Source organism: Leptonychotes weddellii, chromosome 6 (assembly GCF_054177405.1).
Source record: "Leptonychotes weddellii isolate Sample4059 chromosome 6, ASM5417740v2, whole genome shotgun sequence".
In the NCBI taxonomy this organism is placed as follows: Eukaryota; Metazoa; Chordata; class Mammalia; order Carnivora; family Phocidae; genus Leptonychotes; species Leptonychotes weddellii.
The window spans coordinates 51,683,170-51,702,284 of NC_138374.1; the positions used below are offsets into that span (position 1 = coordinate 51,683,170).

Here is a 19,115-nt window from a genome sequence, read left to right on the forward strand (position 1 = left end):
TCTATCTTGTTCACACAAAATTCCAGAATGCCATATTTTTTCTTATCTTAATCTTTTTTGTTATGATTTCTATTTACCCTATCATCCTCTCAATTATAATTTGAATATAAAACCATTTTCATTTGAGAGAGTGTTGTTTTGAAAGTATTTAGTAAAGATGGGGCGCCTGGGTGGCTCAGTTGTTAAGCGTCTGCCTTCGGCTCAGGTCATGATCCCAGGGTCCTGGGATTGAGCCCCGCATCGGGCTCCCTCCTCCGCAGGAAGCCTGCTTCTCCCTCTCCCACTCCCCCTGTTTGTGTTCCTGCTCTCGCTGTGTCTCTCTCTGTCAAATACATAAATAATCTTAAAAAAAAAAACACAACCTTTTGTCCTATCCAAGCAGATGAAGACTGGCTTCTGAGGAAACAGGAACTGATCTGCTATTTAAGATTTTATTTATTTGAAAGAGAGCACAGAGCAAGAGTGAGAGAGATTGAGCAAGCAGGGGGAGCGGCAGGCAGAGGGAGAAACAGGCTCCCCACTGAGCAGGGAGCCCAACGTGGGGCTCGATCCCAGGACCCTGGGATCATGACCCGAGCCGAAGGCAGACGGTTAACCACTGGGCCACCCAGGAGCCCCTGATCTGCTATTTATTAAAGATAGAATCTTCACTTATAACAAATCCTTAATAATTTAACACAAAAGCACCGCTGGAGCAAAGCTGAATGCACGGGAAGTCAGAAGCTGTGGATCACAGCTTGTACCTCTAGGCTTCAGCTTCCTCAGGGGATTTTTATGTGCAGCCTACTGGAGGTCTCAGGCAACCAAGAGTGAACCATGATCAAGCCTTAAAACAGAAGCAAATTAACTGTGGAGCTAAAGGATGGTAGAATGTAGAATTCTCATTTTATTCCTAATTCCAATTCTTACAGTGAGGGTTGGTTGCCTGATACTCTTCTGGAAACAGTAGCTCAAAGGTTAAACATTCGCCTCTTGGAAGCATTTCCAACAGCCAAGTGACAGCCTCCTGAGTTTGCAAAGCTGATAAAAACCCTGGAATAAATAACAGATGGATTTGGGAAATGGCCTAAATGTACCCCAAGGCTAGTATATTTTATACCTTAAGAAGAATGGCTCAAAGTAGGTTTTAATTAAATATTTATGTTATAGTCAGAAACAGCAAGCGGTCTTTGTGTGGCCAGCGCCCAGCTTTCAACAGGCCTGTCTATCTCACCAAGGAAATGAATGGACATTAAATATTTATTCTACACATGTTAAAAGTAGACTCTGCTCTTTCCCTGCCTGAAGGAAGATAAAAAGGCTAGAGATAACCAGTGAGCTGCATTTGGAAATACAATCTTACTTGAAAAATAAAAGGAAATATAATCTTATAAAAAGACTCGGAGGCCAGGTTCAACTAGGAAGCAGATCGGAGGTTTTACGAAGGTGAGATGATGTGAAATGTTAAACCCTTTATCATTTACCTGAGGAACATAAAGAAATAACTTTGGGTTTTTTTGGGTTGTATTTTCTCACCTTTAGAATGGGGAAAATCACATGATTTTTTTCTTTTTCCCACAGCATAAACAATTGTTTAAAAAAGAGACAACAGGGAGAGCCTGGGTGGCTCAGTTGGTTGAGTGTCCGACTCTAGGTTTCGACTCAGGTGATGATTCAGGGGCTTGATCTCAAGCCCTGTGTGGAGCCCCACATAAGCCCCGCCTCGAGCTCCACCTAGGGCTCCGCACTCAGCAGGGAGTCTGCTTAAAGATTCTCCCTCTGCCCCTCCCCCATCAAATAAATAAATCTTTACTTAAAAAAATTTTTTTAGATTTATTTATTTGAGAGAGGGAGAGTCAGAGAACAAGCGGGGGTGGGAGAGGTGGGGCGGGGGAGGGCCAGAGGAAGCAGCGGACTTCCTGCTCAGCAGGGAGCCCAATGCAGGCCTCCATCCCAGGACTCTGGGATCATGACCTGAGCTAAAGGCTGATGCTCAACTGAGCCACCCAGGTGCCCTAAATAAGTAAAATTTTTAAAAAAAGAAGACAACAGGCCCCAAGTGGAATCATTTGTGCTAAGCCCACACTATCAAACCAAGACTTACTACCTAACTTAATCAGTTTTAACCTCTCCCAGGAGTAGAATCTTAAACTAGTCAAGCTGGAATTACCTGGTCAACTCTACTGAGGTAATGTGCTTGATAGAACCCTGCCATCCCCTAAAGGAAGGTGGCCTTGCCCCAAACAGTCCACTCTGCTAGGAGCTTCCTTGTCCTGCTCCCAGCCCTTTGGAGTTCCTTTTTATTTGCTAAGTGGAATGCTGGCCGATTCATAAATCACTGAATAAAGCCAATAGAATATTTAAAATTTACTCAGTTAAATTTTGTTTTTTTTAAAAAAGATCTGAGAGAGAGAGAGGGAGAGAGCACAAGTATAGGGGGAGGGGCAGAGGGAGAGGGACAAGCAGACTCCCCATTGAGCAGGGAGCCCGACACAGGGCTCGATCCCAGGACCTTGACATTATGACCTGAGTCAAAGGCAGACGCTTCACTGACTGAGCCACCCAGGACCCCTGAATTTTGTTTTTTAACACTACTAACTGCTAGGGCGCCTGGGTGGCTCAGTTGATTAAGCGACTGCCTTCGGCTCAGGTCATGATCCTGGAGTCCCGGGATCGAGTCCCGCATCGGGCTCCCTGCTCTGCAGGGAGTCTGCTCCTCCCTCTGACCCTCCCCCCTCTCATGTGCTCTCTGTCTCTCTCATTCTCTCTTGTCTCAAATAAATAAATAAAATCTTTAAAAAAAAAAAAACACTACTAACTGCTATATCAATTATCCAAACTCTTATAGGACTGTTGCAAGGGAGAATTTGTCTTAGCTTACTAATCTCAAAACTAATTTATGTTTTTGGTTTATCTTAAATCGGAAAATTTAGAATATTTTGTCTCTTTACATGTGAGAACGTTGAAAAAGTTTTAAACTCCAAGATAAGTATTACAATAACCTCTATTTAATGGCTTCCTATAGATTACACTTCAAGTTATTCCCTGCCTATTGGAGCGCCTGCTGGCTCAGTTGGTAGAGCATACAACTCTTGATCTCAGGGTTGTGAGTTTCAGGCCCATGTTGGGTGTAGAGTTTACTTAAAAAAAAAAGTTGGAGCGCCCGGCAGGCTCAGTCAAGGAGCGTGTGACTCTTGATCTTGGGGTTGTGAGTTTGAGCCCCGCATTGGGTGGAGATTACTTAAAAATTCTTTAAAAATCTTAAAAAAAAAGTTATCCCCTGTACTTTATGAAGTTTCATTTGCTTGAACTATAATGGTACAATATCAGTTTTCGTTGGATCACATGCATATGTAACCAAAGGTGAATCCACCTGATTTAGTAGCTTAGAGAGTTTTTAGGGCAAAGGTCATGAAAATACAAATAAATACCAATTATAAAAAGTTGTTTGGAAAAAGTTCAATTCTGAAGTTAAATTAATTCCCCAAATTTGATAACCTAGAACAAACTTCATACGAAGAGGCACCTGCGGGGCGCGTGGGTGGCTCAGTCATTAAGCGTCTGCCTTCGGCTCAGGTCATGATCCCAGGGTCCTAGGATCGAGCCCCGCATCGGGCTCCCTGCTCGGCGGGAAGCCTGCTTCTCCCTCTCCCACTCCCCCTGCTTGTGTTCCCTCTCTCACTGTCTCTGTCAAATAAATAAATAAAATTAAAAAAAAAAAAGAAGCACTTGCTTAGCCAATGTTAATAATAATGAAACTGCAGTAGTGCAATAAAGGATAGAAATTAAAGTGATATGAGATTCTTTGATGTTAGGTCCAAGGCACATGTGTTCTAAAACTGATGAATTAGAAAGCCATCTGCTCTCAAGACACTGTAAAACAATGCCAAGAGCCAAATATTTAAAAAGTGATTGAGATATCTAAACCTAGACTTAAAATATTTTTTTTAAAGATTTTATTTATTTATTTATTTGACAGAGAGATAGAGAGAGAGCCCAAGTAGGTAGAGCAAGAGGGAGAAGCAGGCTCCCCACTGAGCAGGGAGCCCGATGCAGGGCTCGATCCCAGGATCCTGGGATCATGAACCGAGCCAAAGGCAGACACTTAACGGACTGAGCCACCCAGGTGCCCTACAGACTTAAAATATTCTTAAAGTTTAAATACATTAGTAAAGAATAGATGTTTTAAAATGCCCACTTAGGAAATATGAGGGGAGAAATTACCCAAAGAGAGTAAGCCAGAATCTACAGTTTCTCCAGCAATGTCCACAATAAGATTTTTGTTACCATTAGAAGGAAGTTCTCCCAACATATTCATGCACTTTACATGAATAAAATTTCTTTAACACACAGATTCACAAGAGTTTAGGATTTCCTATAGCAAACACAAGGTTTTGCCCATTGGTCTTGAATTTGCTTATGAACAAGAGTACTGCAGGTTCTTTTTTTTAAAGAATTTATTTGAGGGGCGCCTGGGTGGCTCAGTGGGTTAAGTGTCTGCCTTTGGCTCGGGTGATGATCCCAGTGTCCTGGGATCAAGCCCCGCATTGGGCTCCTTGCTCAGCAAGGAGCCTGATTCTCCCTCTGCCTGCCACTCCCCCTGCTTGGGCTCTGTGTCAAATAAATAAATAAAACCTTTAAAAAAATGTCTACATTAAAAAAAAAGAATTTATTTGAGAGAGTGAGAGAGCACGAGTAGGGGGGGAAGGAAGGGGCAGAGGGAGAAGGAGAAACAGACTCCCCATTGAGCAGGGAGCCCATCTTGGGGCTCAATCCCAGGACCCAGAAATCATAACCTGAACCACTGGCAGAAGCTTGTTTACTGACTGAGCCACCCAAGTGCCCCTACGGCAAGTTCTAAAACAGAAAATTTAACTGGAGCTAGACATTTAGAATGGCAGGGTTCTTATTTTATTCCAAATCCAGATTTACTCTTGATTTCACCCAATTTGAAATTAGGCTGACTCACACTAACAAAACATATTAAACATATAAATGCTTACTTTTGATTAATAAATATTTGTATAATCATTCAAGGTTAAGCCTACATTTCAGCCCTGCCTAGCTATAAGTAACAGAAACTTTTAAACTGTCGATTTAGACTCACCAGGTCTCTGAGCTAATCTTTCTGATAACATGTTAGGAGGAGTTCACCACCCCAGTGGACAGGAATTAAAACTTTCATTGCCTTAAATGTGGTGTGAACCCAAATGCCACCACCTACATCAAGCTCTCGTCTTCAATCAAATCTTCAATCTCGTCAAAATCTGTACAGATGAGCCTCTACCTTGGCTCCTGGCCTCCACCTAAGTTGTTTGCAATGAAGGTGGGGCCCCAGGTCTGAATTCTGCCTCTGTGGTTGGGGTCCGGATAGTCCGCAAAATCCTCTCTTCTTTAGGGACCGGACTTCGGCTTTACGGTCCTGCCACCAGCTGTGGTCTAATTCAAACTGATCAATTTCCCTGGAACTACTGATTTTCAGTACACAGCCTTGCCATTTTCTTGGCCTCTCCACTGTCAAAAATACTTTGTTGCTTACTGTTTACCCCTCCCTCTGCTAACCATCTCAGTTCAATTTTTTCCCTCTCAGCCCAGCAACCTAGTGTTTCTGCGCAAGCCAGCTGATGGGCCCCCTCTCCACCTACCTGTTCTCCCAATCAAGCACTTAAGCACCTTCACAAACTATTATGCTTGTCAGCCACCCAGCAGATGGTGGGGACCACACTAACCACACAGATACTCCACCTTAGTAGATTATGTTCATTATATGATACCTCACAAGAGAATTATAGTCATGTCAGTTTAAGAGAAGTAACACAAAAAAACTATGAAAAAAAAAATGGATTTTCCCCAGCTTATCTGTTGCTTAAGTAGTTGTGATACTTCTCTTAAAGAAACTATGTCAAAGTAGCTTTTCAGGGGTGCCTGGGTGGCTCAGTCAGTTAAGCGTCTGCCTTTGGCTCGGGTCATGATCCCAGGGTCCTGGATCGAGCCCCGCATTGGGCTCTTCTCAGCAGGGAGCCTGCTTCTCCCTCTCCCTCTGCCTGCTCCTCTACCCACTTGTGACCTGTCAAATAAATACATAAAATCTTAAAAAAAAAAAGTAGCTTTTCAAAATAAGTACCTTGCAGGTTCCTAGGCTTGCTTATCCAATGTAGAAATATTTGCCCCTACAGAAAAAGCCCCAATTGCTCAGATAATCTCTCCCAAGACAATTGCTACTCTTCTCAGAGTTGTTTTATTTTTTTTTTAAGATTTATTTGAGAGAGAGAATGAGAGAGAGAGCACATGAGAGGGGGGGAGGTCAGAGGGAGAAGCAGACTCCCTGCTGAGCAGGGAGCCCGATGCAGAACTTAATTCCGGGACTCCAGGATCATGACCTGAGCCGAAGGCAGTCGCTCAACCAACTGAGGCGCCCCGGGGTTGTTTTAAAAAAAACATTTTTTTTAAAGATTATTTACTTATTTGACAGAGAGAGAGACAGCGAGAGAGGGAACAGAAGCAGGGGGAGTAAGAGAGGGAGAAGCAGGCTTCCCGCCCAGCAGGGAGCCTGATGTGGGACTCGATCCCAGGACCCTGAGATCATCACCCGAGCCGAAGGCAGTCACTTAACCAACTGAGCCACCCGGGCGCCCCGGGTTGTTTTGTTTTTTTAAAAGATTTCTTTTTGGGGCGCCCGGGTGGCTCAGTCGGTTAAGCATCCAACTCTTTGATTTTGGCTCAGGTCATTATCTCAGGGTTGTGAAATCTAGCCCCACGACAATCTCTGCACTGGCCCGGAGCCTGCTTAAGATGCTCTCCCCCTCTCCCACTACTCCAACCCCGCTAGCGTGCAGTGTCTCTAAAAACAAAATAAAAAAAAAAAATTTATTTTGGGGCGCCTGGGTGGCTCAGTCGTTAAGTGTCTGCCTTCGGCTCAGGTCATGGTCACAGGGTCCTGGGATCGAGCCCCACATCGGGCTACCTTTCAGGCAGGAAGCCTGCTTCTTCCTCTCTCACTCCCCATGCTTGTGTTCCATCTCTCGCTGTGTCTCTGCCAAATAAATTTAAAAAAAAAAAATTTATTTTTCTAAGTAATCTCTACCCCCAACATGGGGCTCAAACTCACAACCCAGAGTTCAAGAGTCGCCAGGTAGACGCCCCTCCTGGAGTTTTTCTAAAAATCACGTATTACGGGGCGCCTGGGTGGCTCAGTCGTTGGGCGTCTGCCTTCGGCTCGGGTCATGATCCCAGGGTCCTGGGATCAAGCCCCGCATCAGGCTCCCTGCTCTGCGGGAAGCCTGCTTCTCCCTCTCCCACTCCCCCTGCTTGTGTTCACTCTCTCGCTGTGTCTCTCTGTCAAATAAACAACATCTTAAAAAAAAAACCTACAATTTAAAAAATAAATAAATAAAAAATAAAAATCACGTATTACGTACGGAAACCCACTATGTGTACCTTAGGGAGGAGGGTGCCTAAGCATGTTAACCCAGAAGAGCAGCAGAGCAGTACCTGATGACTTGTTAGAAATGCAAACTTGGGCCCCACCCCAGACCTTCTCAATCAGAAATTCTGGAAACGAGGCCAGGCAATCTGTGTTTTTTAATAAGCCTGTCAGGTGATTCTGCGGCATACCAGTTTGAAGAACCACTGCCTTAGTTTAGGCATAATGATCACATTCAAACTCCATCATTAATGGGGCTCGAATAAGGAGCTGACTCAGGGACTTCCTTAAGAGTACCCTATCGAATTATCTGATATATGTCCTCTATATACACAAGAAAAACAAATACTTTATGGTCCAAAGTAGTTTGGGACGAAATCTTCTTTCATGTATAAGCCTGAGGCTTGTTTTGAAACTAGTGAGCACCAAGAGCAGGTCAATTTTACCCTCAAGATGAGTAATAAGTAGGCAATAATGTTTCGACTTAGTCTTGGTTTATACCCAGTGTCTCGGTATAATTATCCTTGGCCCCCTCTTCTCAAAATAAGTTCCCAGTACAGACAATAAATTATGGCCTAAATATCCCCTTAGTAATAAGTCATAAAATAAGGCAGTGAAATGTGTGATTCTTGAAACATTCTCATTCCATTATGTCTAATAAAAACAATTTGTAAAGATATTTAGATGTTAATTTTAATTTTCAAAATATTCTGAATACAAAATTATAGTGGGAAGGGAAACATTTCTTTCCTGGAACCCACAGACATAGCAACTATTTTGCAGTTAAACCAGGAAATGTGCTGCACACTACATGTCCAACAGAGGAGGCTTTTATCGTGCCTCTAATTACTGTGATCACTTCAATCCTTTGCTTAAAACCAATTTTTTTTTTATTTTTTTTTTTAGAGAGAACATGTACGTGCACGCATGTGGAGGGGCAGAGGGAGAGGGAGAATCATAAGCAGGCTTTACAGAAGTGTAGCCCAAGGCGGAGCTCAATCTCATGGTCCTGCTGAGATCATGACCTGGGCCAAAACCAAGTGTCCGAAGCTTAAACCAACTGAGCCGCACAGGCACCCCATCAATACATGTTTTTTGTCCTTAGTTTGACTTTATACCCACTAGGAGCAAACCTAAATGGCTTCTGACAATGAAAACCTCAGGTTATCTCAGACCCAAAAAAAGATTCAGTGCCATCTCAGCATTAACTTGTGGATTTGCAAAGGTCTCACGAGAGGAGTACGCTGGGCTGGAAAGGCCACATGGAAGAAGTAGGGGAGGAGTACAGGACTGTCAAAGTGCTCTGAGAGGTTAGTATTCTGTCAAACCCTTATGTATAGTTCCCACTGTAGCATTTTTAATAAATTCTAGTCAGTATATAAGAGATCTATGTAGCCAAGAGAATTCAGGCTCTGAGTAGCCTCTTAAGGGTCAATTATTACCTGGATCAGAGAGAACTCACAAAGATTGGCCTGGATCCAGCCAACCACAGAAGATAGGATTCTTTTCCTGCTGGAAAACCAATAATTCTATCTAGGTATCTAAACAGAATATCTTTACTGTTTGCTACACACATGTAGCATTATCTCTTTTCACCAAATTCTTTTTTTTTTTTTAAAGATTTTATTTATTTATTTGACAGAGAGAGACACAGAGAGAGAGGGAACACAAGCAGGGCGAGTGGGAGAGGGAGAAGCAGGCTTTCCACTGAGCAGGGAGCCTGATGTGGGGCTCGATCCCAGGATCTCGGGATCATGACCTGAGCTGAAGGGAGATGCTTAACCAACTGAGCCACCCCCCAGCACTTGAAATTTTTGTACAAATGAAGAATAGGGGAAGTTGAAACTCTTGGGACTGACGTGGTCTTTGGTCCTGTGTCCAAGATCATATGTCTCTACTAGTGCTAACAGTGAACATTAAGATTTACCAAAATGTAAAAGCATCAAATGTCTTTCCTCCTAAGTCTACCTTTGGCAGTCTCCAAAGCTTGACCCCTCAACAAAGGTACGGCCGCATATGCTCCCCACTCTTAGGGCTGAGAGAGCAAGGCCCAGGGGTACACAATTGATGGAAAGTTCTCTGCAAGTCATGCACTTGTGCAGAGGGTGAGGTGCGGTTACACAGCAAGACATGCAATGCTACTGTGAGCACACAGGATGCAGAGAGAGCAGATGAAAAGGACATCAGCTAAATCGGTTCCACTTAGCCCGGCGCATCAAGTTCAGGGTCTTTACGTGCTTCTTTTGTTTCCCACTTTTACTAAAACAATATTTTCCAAGGAATTACTATTGAGGACTGAATTATTTAGGTTTCACTCTGCTAAAACATATGAGGTGCAAGAGTCCTATGTTAGTTCTTCTTAACTCTGCCACCATGATTTTGGAATTCGAAGTGTCAGTTGATTCTGGCTTTATATAAAGAATTATTTGAGAGAGTGAGTGAGCACAAGCTGGGGGGGAGGGGATGGAGGGAGAAGCAGACTCCCCGCTGAGCAGGGAGCCCAATGTGGGGCTCAATCCCAGAACCCTGAGATCCCAGGTACCCCCTCTTTTGCCACTTTAGAGGATGTCTTGCATTTATAATAGGATTAATGTTCTTTTTTACTTCATCAGTAGAATGATCCATGTATTCAAGCTACAAGACTTTATGATTAAAGTTTTAGAATTGTTAGGGTAAAAGGCAAGGGGACTTGAAATCTTAAAGTGGTACACAAATGACTAAGAAGTTGAAGAATTCTATATAGTCTCTGAATAAACACTGACTCATAAGCCAGTATTAGTTATCTCTAAGTAGTTATGTAATAGGTTTCTGTTAGGGATCAGATCATGTAAAATATTAAAAAAGATATGTGGCTGAATAGTACTCAACATTTTTTTTTTGAAGATTTTATTTATTTATTTGAGGGAGAGAGAGTGAGAGAGAACATGAGCGGGGTGAGGGGCAGAGGGAGAAGCAGACTCCCCACTGAGCAGGGAGTCCAACACGGGGCTCAATCCCAGGAGATGCTTAACTGACTGAGCCATCCAGGCACCATAGTACTCAACATTTTGAGAGGAAATGAAACGTGTACATACATAAAGTCTAATAAGTGTTACTTAAAGGATTTTTTTGTGTTCTTACAGTTTTACTAGGATTTAGGCAAAATTCACTAAGAAATACTAACTTCTTAAAATTTCAATTGTTCTACAATGACTGAATCAAGCATTAGAAATGCGAAAACAGGGGCACTTGGGTGGCTCAGTCGGTTAAGCGGCTGCCTTCAGCTCACGTCATGATCCTAGGTCCTGAGATAAGCCCTACACAGGCTCCCTGCTCAGCGGGGAGCCTGCTTCTCCCTCTCCCTCTGTTGCTCCCCCCTGCTTGTGCTCTCTCATTTTATCAAAAAAATCTTAAAAATAAAAAAATGCAAAAACAGGCTTCCAGAACATAAAAAGGATGAGAAAATAAAACTGAATGTTATCATTGTCCTACTTTATTATTTCTATTATTAATTTTTTTGACTTGGTCAATGTCAGAATACAGTACAAGGACAGACTACATGTTTACTTCTGAATAATCAAAGCTGTTTAGAAAGGCAAAAATAGGTCTCTTATCTTTCCTCCATTTTTTTCTATTTTTTTTTTTAAAGGTTTTATTTATTTGAGACAGAGAGAATGAGAGATACAGAGAGCACATGAGAGGGGGGAGGGTCAGAGGGAGAAGCAGGCTCCCTGCTAAGCAGGGAGCCTGATGCGGGACTCGATCCAGGGACTCCGGGATCATGACCTGAGCCGAAGGCAGTCGCTTAACCAACTGAGCCACCCAGGCGCCCCTCCATTTTTTTCTAAAACCAACCTTTTCTCTATGTACCGTGCTTTTTCTTCCTTTTTAAAAGAAGATTTATTTATTTTAGAGGGAGACAAAGATCGAGTGTGTGCCTGTTGGGGGTGGGGCAGAGGAAAAGGGAGAGAAAGAATCTCAAGCGGACTCCCTGCTGAGCAGGGAGCTTGAAGAAAGGCTCGATCTCATGATCATGACTTGAGCCAAAACCAAGAGGCAGATGCTTAACCGACTGAGCCTCCTGCGCCCCCTTTTTTCCCCTACCTTAATAATCTCACCTTCCACTGAAATTATTTTATAAAAAGTTTACCTCTAAATAATAAAATTGAAAGATTTATACTTTTTCTCCATTCTCCCAATATTACTCTGCTTTAAATATCTGGGGAAAAGGGGCTCCTGAGTGGCTCAGTAGTTAAACGTCTGCCTTCGGCTCAGGTCATGATCCCAGAGTCCTGGGATCGAGCCCCGCATCGGGCTCCCTGCTCCGCAGGAAGCCTGCTTCTCCCTCTCCCACTCCCCCTGCTTGTGTGCCCTCTCTCACTGTGTCTCTGTCAAATAAGTAAATAAAATCTTTAAGAAAAAAAAATCTGGGAAAACTAAGTCTGACAAGTGTTACAATTACTTTCTCATTTACAAACATACTCTACTAAAGAACTATACTCTTCACTTTTAGTTAAAAGTTTATCTCCACAATTTTCCCTTGAGAAAAACTTTCCAACTATCCAGAAATGTTTCATTTTACCTTAAAGATGGAGAAACATTTATACAATAACTATAATTATGGATCAATCAGCAATCTATCTTCAGGGAAGTTCAACAAACCATAAACCAGAAAGAGCAATTTAAAACAAAAATTGGTTTGAAAGAACTTCAGGTATTTTAATCTATTTTTTAGTAAGAGCCATGTGGATTCAATTTAACTTAAGACATGTGTAACACAGCACTTATATTCTCCTATTAATCTATTTGGGAACACCTACCCATTAGTCTAGCAAAATAAAGTAACGCAAAATGTAATAAAATAAACCCTAATAGGACACGTATTTCTATGACAGAGAAATAGTCCAGTAAGGGTTATTTAAATACAAAAAACCCTAATCATCTGCTAAAGATGTGACTCAGTTTTCACTAGTGTCATTTAAAAGACATGTCATGCGGCACCTGGGTGGCTCAGTGTTAAGTTAAGCGTCTGCCTTCAGCTCTGGTCATGATCCCAGGATCCTGGGATCAAGCCGCAAGTCGGGCTCCCTGCTCAGGGAGCAGCCTGCTTCTTTCTCTCTCTCCTCCCCACTCCCGCTCTATCTCAGTCTCTCTCTAATAAATAAAATCTTAAAAAAAAAAAAAAATTAAGGGTGCTTGGGTGGCTCAGTTGGTTAAGCATCTGCCTTCGGCTCAGGTCATGGGTCCTGGGATTGAGCCCCATGTCGGGCTCCCTGCTCAGCGGGGAGTCTGCTTCTCTCTCTCTCTCTCACAAATAAAATCTTTAAATAAATAAATAATTTTAAAAGGTGCCACTAATCGCGTATTTCTTCCCCCTCCCAAGATTTTAAGTAATCTCTACACCCAATGTGGAGCTCAAACTTAAAACCTCAAGATCAAGGGTCACATGCGCTACCAACTAACTGCATGCCTCCTATATTTCTTTGGACCAGAGTTTTTCAACCTAAACCCTACTGACATTTTGGGGTGGATAATTCTTTCTTTTTAAGACTTTATTTATTTACTGAGAGAAAGAGAGAGACAGCACAAGCGGGAGAAGGCGCAGAGGGAGAAGCAGTCTCCCTGCTAAGTAGGGAGCCTGACACAAGGTTCTATCCCAGGAACCTGGGATCATGACTGGAGCTGAAGGCAGACACTTATCCGACTGAGCCACCCAGACACCCCTGGGTAATTCCTTCTTGTTGAGGGGCTGTCCTATCCAACGTAGGATGGTAGCAACATCCTTGGCCTCTAACAACTAGATGCCAGTAGCATTCACTCACCCAGCTGTGACAAGTAGAAGTGTCTCCAGACATTGCTAAATGTCCTCTGGGGCAAGTTCACCCCCTGTTGAGAACACTGCTTTAGAGTATATCACATTTGCTACCCTTTTCATTCAACAATTAATCAACTCTTATGAACCCACTAAAATTCTGAAGGAAGTACACAGACTAATAAAAAAATTATTTTTAATTGAAGAAGGCTTAACTTAAGACATCATACTGACATCTACTGGCTTGGTGCTAAACTGTACATTTGACATATACTGCATTTAAAAAAAAAAAACCTCAAAATTAAAATATAGGTGCTATTTTGGGAAAGTAGAACAATTAATTGAAAGCAGTAACATTAACATCAATACTATTCGTTTTTTGTAAATTCTAACATATATAGTAACAATGGTAATTGTCTATTACTTTCTTAGTTTTTGATGTACTGTCTTTTGGATGAATTGAATTTTTAATGAATAGTTTAGAGACTGATAAGGGGATTTTTTTTAAGACAAGTAAAAAAGTCTGATTCAAAAAACTTGCAAAAAATTAAGCAACATGCTATTTTATGATTTATACTGAAATTTTAAAAGACTAAAAAATTTATAAAAACCTAATAATGATAATTCTATAAATAAAACTGCACTTTTCTAAGTATTTTAATAAAAGACATTTTGTAATTAAATACTACTATCAATTAAACTGATGAACTTTATTGGGGTTAAAACTATAACAAAGTTCATCCTAAAACATTTTGCAATGCAAAATTATTTCACTCAAAGAGTGTTTAATAATTTGAATGCCAGGAATTACAAGCAATTTTCAAAAGCAGACTCTTCACATTCATAAAACTTTATACATCATTTGAACTAACAGATATTTATACTACTAAAATCAAACATGCATCACTTTCAAACATTCTTGTATCATGATTTTATATATTACATTATTTAACACCATTCCTCATCACTACATGTATTTTATCATACACCTGCACCATTCTCCTTGGATTTCTGATCTTTATCTTCATTCTTGACATTATCCTGTAACATAACAGACAAGGAAAAAGTATATTTAATTAGATTCTCTTCAATTTAACTTTAAAATTAATAAACATTAGTAAACAGACACTCGAGATGGCCCATTTTGCCATCTATAAAAAATTGACACTGGGGGCAACTTACAGAAGAAACCCCTCAATGAGGATGTGGAAGACATCTCAATTATTCTAGTTAGTTTATAATGGCATTGAGTTACAGATTTTTTTAGTGACAAAAAATACTAATACATTGATTTTGATAGTGCCAAAGAGTTTCTCAACTCTGCCCAACAATAAATGGCTTTAAAAAGAATGGTTTTATTTTCCTCAAGTTCAAATTCAATTCACTCTCTAGTTCTGAAAGAAATACAAAGAAAACTTTTAAGTTTTCCAGAAGTTTCAAGAAGTCTACATACATAAACCATGTTGACATTCCAACTAAGTTCTAGAATAATACAATCTTTTGGAAATTGCTTTTGATTAATCTGACGAAGGAAAGAATACCCAATATTTGCTCTGAGAAAACCCACTAAGAGATTACATTAAAATTTGTCCTACATCTACCACTGCACCACTGTACAATGACATAAATGACATTAAAATTTCCAGGGTTAAAAGTTGAAACAAACTGAAAATATGAAAGTATAAAACTGCTAACCTTCTTCAGTACAGTGTGGATTTCATCCATTACTGTAGATAAGTTTCTGATTGTCTTGTTGAGTTGGTTTTCAAACTGCAAATTCATGTTTTCTGAAATCTTTAAGTTTTCTTGTAACTGATTAAAGTCCTTTTTAACTTCTCTGAGTTCACCTGAGAGGCTTTTGTTGGAATTCTCCAAATTTAATATGGTTTTTTCATCTTCATCTGTTAAAAAAAAAAAAAAAAAAATTCAGAATTCACCATCTTACCCTTTAAAATCTCCAATTTAATTATGAGGTTAAAAATATGTAAGGAAAGGGTGCCTGGGTGGTCAGCAGGTTAAGCGGCCGCCTCTTGATTTTGGCTCAGGTCATGATCTCAGGGTCCTGAGATTGAGCCCTGCATCAGGCTCTGTGATCAGCAGGAGTCTGCTTGAGGATTCTCTCCCTCTACCCCTGCCCCTTCCCCCGCTTGCATGTTCTCTCTCTCTCTTAAAAATAAGTAAATTTTTTTTAAAAATTTAAGGAAATATTAAGGAAAATAAAAAGCAGTTATAATTCCTTAAAATGTCCACAAATGTCAGTTATAAAGCATGATGCAATATACTCACTTCATTTAAATTAAGTTTTACCTAAGTATTACTTCTAAACCCAGGTTCCACTTTTAGATGATTGAATGGGATTAGAGAAAGTAGCAAAAACTGAGAAAAACTAAGTAGAACTAGGGGAGGATTAAAAAAATGCAGAAGAACAACAAAGGAATCTAAGAATGCATATGAAAATCTAAGACAAATTCTTATAATGCTAAGCAATTTTATAGCTTTTAATGGTCAAAAGTGAGTTGCATAATGTGCCTAGACTAAAATACAAAGTATGGATATGCACGTGTACCTAGCTATGTATATATATATGTGTGTACACATATATATTCCAGCAGGGTTTTAAAAGTACTGAAATATCCAATGCTGTTCCTTACCTGTTTTTTCTTCTAGCAACTGCAGCTTCTGTTCTACTTCAGCTCTTACTTTTTCACTCTTTTCCAATTTTTGCAAGAGGCTTCCTACATCTACCATTGCACCATTGTACACAATAAGACCAACATTTTCTTCCACATCCTTTGATTCTTGTTTTACTATTGGTGTTGGAAGTAACAATCGGTTCCCTATAAAATAAAAGATATTTTATTTACTTTTTTCTTTAATAATTATAAAATGACATAATCTCAAAATAATATATTCAAACCTAGCATATCTTCCTGCAGTGCTTCGGACTCTTCATGGTTTTCTTCATCTTTTGAGGTGTCTGTTAATTTCCGGTAAAAGCAAGACTCACGGAGTACTACTTTATTAAGAAGCTTCTTTACCTGTCATACAAGCAAGGGAACAAAAACATGAGAATACATTTTTGATTATCCTTAACTGTGTTCTAATTTTCACATATGATAAACATCAATGGCATCTGTGTTCTCAGGTATCCTCTTCCGCTCAAACACTTGTGTTTTTTTAGTTTTGTTTTTGTTTTTAAAAAGATTTTGACCTGAGCCGAAATCAAGAGCTGGACGCTTTAACTGATTAAGACACCACCTGTGTTTGTTTTTGTTTTTTTTTTTAAAGATTTTTCATTTATTGGGGTGCCTGGGTGGCTCAGTCATTAAGTGTCTGCCTTCGGCTAAGGTCATGATCCCAGGGTCCTGGGATCGAACCTCACAATAGGCTCCCTGCTCCGCGGGAAGCCTGCTTCTCCCTCTCCCACTCCCCCTGCTTGTGTTCCCTCTCTCTGTCAAATAAATAAGTAAAATCTTAAAAAAAAAAATTTTTTTTTTCATTTATTTCTTTGAAAGAGAGAGTATAAGCAGGGAGAAGAGGCAGAGGGAGGAGAAGCAGACGTCCCGCTGAGCAGAGGAGCCTGACGCGGGGCTCAATCCCAGCACCCTGGGATCATGACCTGAGCTGAAGGCAGATGCTTAACTGACTGAGCCACCCAAGCGCCCCAACTTGTGCATTTTTTAACTGTCTTCTCTATAAACCTAAAATTCGAATTATCATTTGAAAAGATTTTTGTTAATAAAAAACATGTAACACTGATAGAAACACTAAAGCACACACTAAGGTATATGTACTGGCTGACTCAGTTGGTAGAGCATGTGACTCTAAATCTCAGGGTTGTGAGTTCAAGCCCCACACTGGGCTTGGGGCCTACTTAAAAAGCTGGGGGGGGGGGGCACCTATATGGCACAATTGATTAAGTGTCCAATCTTTGATTTCGGCTCAGGTTGTAAATCAGGGTCCAGAGATCTAGCCCCATGTGGGACTCCATGCTCAGTGTGGAGTCTGCTTAAAAGACTCACTCTCCCTCTGCCCCTCCCCACCCCCTGAGTGTGCATGTTCATTCTCTCTCTCTCAAATAAATCAGTCAATCTTAAGGAGAAAAAAAAAAAGGTGTAGGAGCACCTGGATGCCTCAGTCAGTTACGCGTCTGTCTTCAGCTTAGGTCATGATCCCAGGGTCCTGGGATCGAATCCTGCATTGGTCTCCCTGCTCAGCAGGGAGCCTGCTTCTGCTTCTCCCTCTCCCTCTCCCTGCTACCCCCCTGCTTGTGCTCTCTTTCTCTCTGTCAAATAAATAAATAAAATCTTTTAAGGGGACGTTTAACTTTTATTTTACGCATTTCAATATCTCTTGACTATCTCTATTAGCCTGTATTACTTTCATATTTCAAAAACTCAGAGATTAAAAAGGTAATTACTTAAAATGGCTTTTCATTTTAAATATTCATGAGACAGATTACCTGAGCCCGAGAAAGATGTAGTCCAAGAGTATAAAGTATTTCTTCCAAATCCTTTTCAAGAAGATAACCACAATGGCTTTGATCAAAATAAACAAATGCCATTAACAGATCCCTGTTAATTGTGATCATCTGAGTCTTTTCTTTTTCCTAAAGAAAATGCAGAATAGTACATAATCTTTACCCCTATAAAGTGAGAAATTGAGACTATGTCTATATAAGAGTTAAAAATATGAAAAGACCTTTGCCTCATGTTACAAGTTAAAATGAGCTAATCTTGTTTATGTGTACGGGAGAAAAGAATAAGACATACTGGTTATCTGAGATAATTACAAATTTAACAATTGGCTGAATTTTGCTCTGAGCGGTAATATGTAGATATATAAGGACCAATAAACTTCATGACAGTGTTATGCTTAATAAGTCTGGATTATGTGAGAAATGGAACTTATTATGTTACAAAGAATATTCAATAAATACCTTATCTTTAGAGGGCCTCTCCTTGCAGTACCTGTTGATATCTCTTTTGTCTTCTCGTTTGTTTATTTCTTCCTCATCCCGATCTATAAAATCAATACAACAGCAGCAAAATACTCATTAATACAGATATTTTCTACTACTGTAGAGATCAAAAATAGTTTTCTGTTACTGATAAATTTTCAAAAGACACAATGAAAAGAAATACTGTATGAATAAAAATGGATTGGACTGGGGTGCCTGGCTGGCTCAGTCAGTAGAGTATGTGACTCCTGATCTTGGGGTTGTAATTCTGAGCCCCACGCTGGATGTAGAGATTACTTAAAAATAAAATCTTAAAAAAATATATATATTTATTATTATTATTTTTTATCTTAGAGAAGAGGGAGAGAGAGAGAGGGAAGGTAGGAGGAGGCGCAGAGGGAGAGGGAAAGGGAGAATCTCAGACTCCCCACGCAGTGCAGAGCCCGACGTGGGGTTCCATCTCCCAACCCTCTGAGACCATGACCTGAGCTGAAATCAAGAGTTGGTTGTGTAACTGACTGAACCACTCAGGTGCCCCAGAAAATGAAGAATTATGAAGAATAAGAAAAGGAAGAAATGTATGGAAGCACTAAAAGAAGGAAAAAATTTGACTTTAAATCAAATAATTTAATTCCATAAAAATGTGAAGGACATAGTTCAAAAAATGAGTAAGTTTTATATATAAAATTGGAAATTATAACACAAATTTAAACAAAACAGAGCAAGGCATGTTTTCTAAAACCTAAAAAGAAAACTAGTCACGGGGCGCCTGGGTGGCTCAGTTGGTTAAGCAACTGCCTTCGGCTCAGGTCATGATCCTGGAGTCCCGGGATCGAGTCCCACATCAGGCTTCCTGCTCAGCAAGGAGTCTGCTTCTCCCTCTGACCCTCCTCCCTCTCGTGCTCTCTGTCTCTCATTCTCTCTCTCTCAAAATAAAAATAAAATCTTTAAAAAAAAAAAAA

The 19,115-nt window shown here is 40.5% G+C and overlaps 1 protein-coding gene across 6 annotated transcripts in view; it reads right to left on the bottom strand.

The window, feature by feature from the left end:
- Positions 1–10,856: 10,856 nt before the first annotated feature.
- The window catches only part of CCAR1 (cell division cycle and apoptosis regulator 1), a 59,125-nt gene continuing 50,866 nt past the window's right edge, over positions 10,857–19,115 (bottom strand). For all 6 annotated transcript variants that reach the window (XM_081824158.1, XM_031021945.2, XM_031021955.2 and 3 more), the window contains 7 exons: positions 18,133–18,215; positions 17,656–17,802; positions 16,111–16,231; positions 15,845–16,030; positions 14,889–15,094; positions 11,204–14,234; positions 10,857–10,990 (listed from right to left, as the gene is read on the bottom strand). In XM_081824158.1, the coding sequence (XP_081680284.1) occupies positions 14,175–14,234; positions 14,889–15,094; positions 15,845–16,030; positions 16,111–16,231; positions 17,656–17,802; positions 18,133–18,215 (803 nt within the window). In that variant the 3' untranslated portion in view covers positions 10,857–10,990; positions 11,204–14,174. The remainder of the gene's footprint in view (positions 10,991–11,203; positions 14,235–14,888; positions 15,095–15,844; positions 16,031–16,110; positions 16,232–17,655; positions 17,803–18,132; positions 18,216–19,115) is intronic.